The sequence below is a fragment of the Carya illinoinensis genome, chromosome 14 (genome assembly GCF_018687715.1).
Source record: "Carya illinoinensis cultivar Pawnee chromosome 14, C.illinoinensisPawnee_v1, whole genome shotgun sequence".
Classification (NCBI taxonomy): Eukaryota; Viridiplantae; Streptophyta; class Magnoliopsida; order Fagales; family Juglandaceae; genus Carya; species Carya illinoinensis.
Genome location: NC_056765.1, coordinates 9,581,750 through 9,589,488, shown reverse-complemented (window position 1 = coordinate 9,589,488; position 7,739 = coordinate 9,581,750). Strand labels below are relative to the sequence as shown.

The window sequence follows — 7,739 nt, the reverse complement described above, 5'->3', positions numbered from 1 at the left end:
AAAAATCTTGTTTTAACGGTTTTTCTTGTTTTTCCGTTAAAGTTAACACCGTTTATTTTAACGGTTTGGCACATAAAATGAAGACATAAATGTTGAGAGAGATAGCGTTCAATGTTATTATATAATTTATTAATCTCAATAATTATAATACTTAATAGTTTATATAATAATAAGTAATTAAAGATTAGTTATTATATTTTTCTTTTTCTCCTTAACATATACACGTGTATTAGGTGCATAAGACGTGAATCCTTAAATATAATATACGTATATTATACGTTTCATTAACTCAGATTATTGAGTATTCCAAATTTAAAAATCTCATATAATATATAATACAAGTATATTTAATCGAAGTATTTCTTTTTTCCCCATGGTAGTAGGACGTAGCTTCCGCTAAGTCATATTCCATACGTGGGCTTGCTATGATAGGTACGTGACAAAGGCCGTGATCCTTGAGCTAATCAATAAAGAGTAAATTTGACCAACAATTTCAAAATATATTTTATGATTTATATATATGCTATATATAGAAAATATTATACCACAAATTTTATAAAAAGATTATGTTTTAACTTTATGTTGTCCCTGATCGACTCAAACAACAGAAAAATAAGAATTTCAATGTTGTCTTTATTGATTGTCTACAGGATGACATAAATGGATGAATTATAATACAAATATCAAACGACACATATTTTGAACTACCGTTTGTGTTAGACTTTTATTAAATTTTTCGTATACATCTTTGCTAAAATTATAGATGTTATAAACATGTATTGAATTATATGATATTTTGAACTAATTTTTTTATTTTCTCCAATATGCCTTAAATTATTAAGTGACATTAATAATTTTTATAAAATATATATTATTTTTTATAAATAATCATTTCATAAAATTAGACAAACGTGCTTTGCACGTTACTCCCACCTAGTATATATATATATATATCATATATATATGTATGTATAGATATATGAACTAACTTTATCAGTTTGGAGATTTCTCCTTGTTGCATGTCAACCCAAAGCCTAGTGAGAATAAAGGGTCATATGCATTCATTTCAGCATGCAAGGGTAGCTGCTCGACCCTTTTAAACCATGTCACTGGCAGTTTGCCCTCAAAGTCATGATCCCCAAAGACAACATCTGCAATTCCTCCTCCTTCACTTCCAGGCAACCAAGCAGCAATCAGAGCATCTATCTTCTCCAAAAGCCATGGCTCAAGAACTAAGGGTCTTCCAGATATCAGAATTGCCAAAGTGGGGAAACAGCCAGCAACTGAACTTAATAAGTCAACTCCATCAAAAGGGATTACAAGCTCCGAATTGTCACCAAGTGTCTCTGCATAGGGTTCTTCCCCAACAGCTACAACTGCATAAGAGAAATCCCGACGTGCTAAGGTTTCTGTCGATGGATATTGCTCATAAACTACTTCTGTTTCATCTCCAACTGCTTCTTTAATTGCATCCAATATAGTTGTACCTAAAAAGCAATGACATCATGAGTTCATCGCCATCGTGCTTCCAACACATCTATAACATATATAATTTTTGAAACAGAACTTTCGCTCCTTTTGAGCCACATAATGAGTTTTATACTTTTATTGTTTAAACTGAAAATAATTTTGAAGTTTAAAGTTTTGTGACCATTTATTATTTTCTAATTTTATTTTGTCCATCCAAAAAATATCTTCAGTTTTTGGTCCTAACCAAGAAATGGGTGACACCAGATCCAATGGACACCCATGGATTACTTTGTGGCTGACCTACTGCTTTTTTTTTTTAAAAAAAAGGTCATCCATTACCAGATGAGGAAAACAAGCAGGGAACTTCGGTTGGCATGTTGGCAACTTCTCCTGCACAAGTTGTCAACCTGAGCCAACCAAGGAACCAATACAAAGTAATTATGATGCTGCAGTTGAGGATAAATTTTCCATGTTAGCTTCTGTTTATAGTGATGGAATGCAATCACCATGCTTCGACTTAAAATGATCGATCCACCAACCCCAATATTGGATAAGCCAAGCAGTTCTCTCCTCTGAACCATTCAAACTGGGTATGGACAACATCATTTAAGGAGACTCGTTGACTGTCTCTGTTGCCATACATACCATACAAAACCCAGGGATAACCAACAATTGGAAAATATTGCCCATCATGATTGATATAGAACTACAATAATGCCAATTTTGTTCACAATACCTCACCAAATGGACCACTGTGGAAGGATTCCTTCTGGCTTTCCATTCCTGTAATCCACGCTGTTTTTGGAAAGGAAGGTCCTTCCTATATTCATTGTGGGAAGGACCCTCCCACTCCACTTTGATGCCAAATGACTTCAATAATAACCGGACACAGAGAACTAAAAATCAATCTTACAAAGTAACGAAAACTAGAATAAGAAATAACAATGAAAATATTAGCGAGCATGACAGTGATTCTACAGAAACAAAACTCTTACAAAGCTAAATATGCTTTCACAATCATGGTGAAAGTCAACCTATTGCTTAATACTTATAACATTAACAACGTAATTACATACCAATTGCAATGTTGCCGCTGCTTCCTTTCCAATCAGCTGTCCACCCTCCACACTGATATCCAAGATCATTAGCATGTGTCCCAGCAACAAGAATTCTTTTCGCATTTCTATCCAATGGAAGAAAAGGGTTCTTCAGATCCTTTCCATTTTTCAAAAGAACCAAAGACTTGCGGACTGCTTCACGTGCTAAATCTCTGTGCAGCTGCAGAAAATTTCAAATGCCAAAATTTATCTCAGTTTTTAAGTACTAAAGCAGTTGAGTTTGATGTTACAGTTATTTGCTAACTGAAAGCATTTGATTATCTCCCCCATGCCTTCTAATATGATATCTTTTAAATAATTAGAATGAAAACAATTGTGATGCAACTGTTTCTAATACGTTTTGGCATTAATACAAGGGAGAGATGACTGATTCGGTTCAACGAATGAAGGGAAAGCTTTTGCATCTTCCCAAGATCGTGCACGTGCCGAAAATGTCAGCACCATCATTTGCTAAATTCTTCAAAAGTCACCTTGCATCCAACTGTATCAAGCAGAGATCTATTCGCGAAAGGGAATTCAAAAACACTGGCAGCAAACTTCACTCTAAGTATCCGTTCAATAGCATCATCGATCCTTGCCATTTGGACCTCCCCTGATTCAACCAGAGATGTCAAATCCTCCACAAACAGTTTGTATCTGTAAGGCACCATCACCTGCATCTTTTCTCAGTCAGGCAAAGAAGATATAAATAAATGAAGAAACCTTGTTATAGGTTTTGGAATTGGAGTTCAATCTATACCATGTCTATTCCAGCATTAATTGCAGAGGAAATACAGTAACGATAGTTTGAGCCACGAGGTTCGCTAAGTCTGTCAAGTCCTCTCCAGTCAGAAATTACAACACCCTGCAGCAGAATATTTTCCCAAGATTTATCTAGATGTGCAGAAACTATAATCTCAGAACCCAACAAGAGAAATGATTACTCTAAATGGAACTTCCCTAATGGCTTACCCTGCCCCTGACCCTTTAAAATTTTCTACCGATTGATCAACAATAAGAAAATTTGAAGACTAAAAAGCTAGTAGATAATGAACAAAATGGGCACAACTATCTTCCGGTGATTATCCATATCCCCATTTCACATGGTAAATTGACCAAGAAACAAAAGAAATTGAGTTATTACAGAATATACAAGTAATATCAAGATTTTTACCTTAAAACCAAGCTTATCTTTTAAAACTTCTGTCAAGAGAAAATGGTCAGCATGCAGTTTACGCCCATTCCAGCTAGAATAGGATGCCATAATAGTGGAAACTCCCCGAGATATACAGTCCAGATAAGGTGCCATATGTATCCTTTCTAATTCCTCGTATGATAATATGGTATTCCCCTCATTTATTCCCCCATCTGTACCCCCATCCCCTACAAAATGCTTGGCACAAGCAATAACATTTTTTCTGGAATATTATGAGAAAGAGTCAATTGGACAGCTGCTAACAGAGGAATTGACAATCAGGGTTTCTTTCCACTATGAGTATTACAAAGCTTGAAAGTATGAAGAGTTAAGTTAGTTATCTAACTATTTAAGAATCGAAATATATGAAAATGGGAAAGAAATTTTTAGATGCACAACATATAATATAACTAGTGGACAAAATCAGGAAGACCCAATTTTTTTCCCAGTCGCCATATGTTTTTCTCAAACATTAACAAACGTATTTAGATTGATGATGAATGTGGAATGAACTAGCTAAGGAGTAAATTTGATTAAAGATATGAAAGGTATAGTCATTAAAGAAATGCAAATAGAGTATTAACGACTTTTCACTACCTCCCAGCCACAAAAGGGTAGCCCTTTGGGTGTTTTGGGGGTGGCTGGCCCTGCAGCCCTGTGACAATGGAAGTCATCTTTCTAACAATCACAGTGTCTTCACTGTAACTTTCATAGCACCTCCCCCATCTGGGATCCCTTGAAACCTATCAGAACTTATGTAAATGAGTTTTCCTGACAATTTTTTGTCCACAAAAGGGTGTTTAGAAGACAAACACGTGAAAGAAGATAGAAGAATAACAAGAATCTATGTTCCATTCAAATCCAATTCCCAGTTTTAAATCCCTGGTGTGGCATCTTATTGAAAGGATAGTGCAGTAAAATTCTTGAGTCCTACTACTCGTAACATCTTAGACGTAACACTAGCATAATATCACTTGTTCATGATTTACATTTCGAGCTTCTCAACATTTAAGTTAGTTTGTTAGTTCTTTACACTACAAGAGATCCCTAACTCAGTGAAATGGCAGCAACATTTGAAGAGAAACATAGTCAATATTCTCCACAGATATTGAAAGGCATAAATAATTGAGAACTTCTTACAACTATAAGCCTACTGCCAAGTTGCAAGCATCAACCACTTAAAAAAAATACTGGCCCAGCAAAAGGTCACATTTACAGTACTTACAGCCACACAAGGAGCAAAAGTATAATGAATGCCGCTAGCCCTAACTTCAAGTGCCGTCGCTTCCCCAATCTTTTGAGCCAAATCTGCATCCCTATCACAAGTTTTACAATATAAGTGGTCCTGAAGCAAAACGGCCAAATACCTTCCATTTGGCTGCTTTGAGATTTTAAGAAGAGCGGAGAAATGCATAAGGGTTAATTGTTATAGTTCTTTGTCCTTTAGCTTCCCCAGAAATGGTTTTTATCCATACGTTTCAAAGGCTTAAGCATAAACTAAGCTGGTGGCTGGTAAGATGGTCCTATGAGAAATTAAAGTGGTTATGAAGTACTCTGTCCATTGAACTATTTGCTCGTAAATTAAGATTTCAAACTGCCATTTTCCATCTTTCCTCCAACAGTCTCCCATAAACTGTAATACTTATATTTAATATGAAAGGGTGGTGAATAGAATCCCATATAGTTTGGAAGGGATAAGTTCTTGCAATTTATAACGATTCCAAGAGGTTACAATTGTAACATTTACTGGTAATTTCTGGTATAGGTCCAGCTATGACTTTGATTTTCTTTGGATAGCTACAGAACAGAAAATCAAGGGATATAGTGATTTGAATGCACTTTTTGGATTTAGAGTCTATAAAGCAAACTTTTTAAGGGTTTTTCCTTTTTTTCACAATCTTTCTTTGTTTCCTGTTCTAGTTTTGCCCAGAAGTGCCTAATTATGTAAAAACCCGGGACAGAGTCAAACACTAACCTTGTAGCTCCAAGGCCAACATTGTGAGGAAATATGGTGGCACCATAGATACTATTGTTACCATGAATCGCATCAATCCCATATATTAAAGGTATCCCAAGCCGTGAATCAAGCGCCGACTTCTGAAACCTGTCAACCATATCGGCCCAATCCGACGACTCTGTTTTCACTTTCCCGAAGGGTCCACTCCCACCTGTACTCACCATGCCCCCTACAGAAAATAGTCCACAAAATGTCAGCAAAACTGCAGAAACGAAACATGCACAGTAGGGCACATACATGTAACGACAGTAAGCAACTTCTAGACATGGGAAGAGAGAGAGAGAGAGAGAGAGAGAGAGAGAGAGAGAGAGATTTCCTTATTGAAATAGATGATTCTATGCCACCTTTTCACAAACGGAATGAAGGCACTCGGCATGACACTGCAACAAGCAATGGAGGGCAACTGCAGAGCCATCGTGATTTACATCAGCAGGGCACCACACAACCAAATACAAATTCTAGAAACTAACAAAATACAAGTTGGACCGTGCGCTTCCACGAAAGAAAAGAGGGGTTGGCTTTGTTTATGGAAGTGGAGGATTTAATGATGGTTTCAGGGGGTGGGGGAAGAGAACCATCGACATAACCAAAGAGGTCTTGGACTCTGAGATAAGCCGAGATTTTTACCTTCCATAGAAGGTAATTGTCGTTGGTAAGTTTGGTGGAGATTATGTGTGAGAAGGCAGATAAGGTGGGAGGAGGAGGAGGGGGAGGAGGAGGAGGAGGAGGAGACTCGGAAGAAGAGGCCATGGATCAGAAAGACTATGGTGTGAAGACTCTCGATACCATGTTAAAAGGAGAAACATGTTTCTGGAAATCTTTGTTCATTAATGAATTTGTCCATAGCAGACGGTATTTATACATGATGTAAAAGAATAAAAACAGTTGAGTTTGTTACAAAATAACCGTAGGGACCAATAACAAATTCCTCTACTGTTAGTTTTAGAATTTTTATTTGGTTCTGTGGTGCTCTGCTGTTGATTGGTACTCTGCTGCTGATGTAAATCACGATGGCTCTGCAGTTCCCCTCCATTGCTTGTTGCAGTGTCATGCCGAGTGCCTTCATTCCGTTTGTGAACAGGTGGCATAGAATCATCTATTTCAATAGTCCTTACCAATGGAAAGGTCTTTAATGGCGTCGTGGGTGCCGACACGGCGCTCAATCATCGTCATCTGGCCGACCTTCTCTTTCAATGTCATTCGAGGGAGCAGGTCTTTGATGCGAGCATCCACTGCTGCATTGGGGTCTTTGTAAACGCAATAATCTAAGACCTCCGCTTGGCTCATAATTCTGGTAATCAGCCTTGATTGTCAGTCAGCGAGCGTGTTCTCTCTGGCTCTGAGAAACTCCCAGAAAGACAGCCGAAATGACCAATGCTTTTTAGAATTGCAAACGCCGTATAATTGTTTTGAAAAAGAGTGAAGTCTATAATTAAGATTAAGAAGTTAGTTTTTTTTATGTGAATTCTATATTAATTTATTTTTTTCAAAGCGACTGCACGCCGCTTGTACAACTACAACTACAAATATCATTTCATTCCACTAAATATAAGAGCAGGAAGACCACGACGTTGATGTCGAGGACTACCACCCAATAATTGATATAAAAATATCAAATTACATATTTTATATATTTTAATATTATTTTTTTATTTTATTTTTATTAAACTAATTAATTTATTTTACTTATTATTTATAGATTATGTATTTATTATAAAAAAATATAATGTATTATATGTGAAGATGATAAGTAGAATTATTCAAATAATAATATGTGTGTTATAAACTATCTTGAATTGTATGATCACATTTAGCTAGTCGTCAAACGCATAGTACTAGTCGTCAAAAGTATAATCTCCTTTGTACTCCTATATATATCGCTGTATCCTTTAAGGAATTAATAAGTTTCATAACCTCTCTGAACTCTATCTCTTTCTCTCTCCTTTTAAAGTTTTATAAC

General features: G+C 36.3%; 1 protein-coding gene across 9 annotated transcripts; it reads right to left on the bottom strand.

Annotated features, from left to right (window-relative positions):
* Nucleotides 1-901: 901 nt before the first annotated feature.
* Nucleotides 902-7,188, bottom strand: LOC122294561 (beta-glucosidase BoGH3B-like). Of its 9 annotated transcripts, none has more exons than XM_043103412.1 (10): nucleotides 6,407-6,859; nucleotides 6,096-6,182; nucleotides 5,738-5,948; nucleotides 4,988-5,078; nucleotides 4,360-4,505; nucleotides 3,742-3,985; nucleotides 3,328-3,432; nucleotides 3,059-3,241; nucleotides 2,547-2,748; nucleotides 902-1,487 (listed from the first exon to the last, which is right to left on the bottom strand). In XM_043103412.1, the coding sequence occupies exons 3-10, from the start codon at nucleotides 5,941-5,943 to the stop codon at nucleotides 994-996; spliced, it is 1,671 nt and encodes a 556-aa protein (XP_042959346.1). In that variant the 5' UTR covers nucleotides 5,944-5,948; nucleotides 6,096-6,182; nucleotides 6,407-6,859; the 3' UTR covers nucleotides 902-993. The 9 variants fall into 9 exon arrangements, 8 of the variants coding, with proteins under 8 accessions (XP_042959346.1, XP_042959345.1, XP_042959342.1 ...); XM_043103411.1 differs by having other exon boundaries at nucleotides 6,124-6,182; XR_006237676.1 differs by lacking the exons at nucleotides 6,096-6,182; nucleotides 6,407-6,859 and adding exons at nucleotides 2,207-2,340; nucleotides 6,895-7,188 and having other exon boundaries at nucleotides 1,349-1,487.
* Between the last annotated feature and the right edge of the window lie 551 nt (nucleotides 7,189-7,739).

Excerpts from the sequence above, each read along its gene's own strand:
- LOC122294561 (XM_043103408.1), bottom strand. The coding sequence starts at position 7,066 with ATGAGCCAAGCGGAGGTCTTAGATTATTGCGTTTACAAAGACCCCAAT. Across the intron at positions 3,986-4,359 it reads TACCCTTTTGTGGCTGGGAG|AAAAAATGTTATTGCTTGTG; the intron begins GTAGTGAAAAGT and ends ATAATATTCCAG. Across the intron at positions 3,242-3,327 it reads TTAATGCTGGAATAGACATG|GTGATGGTGCCTTACAGATA; the intron begins GTATAGATTGAA and ends GAAAAGATGCAG.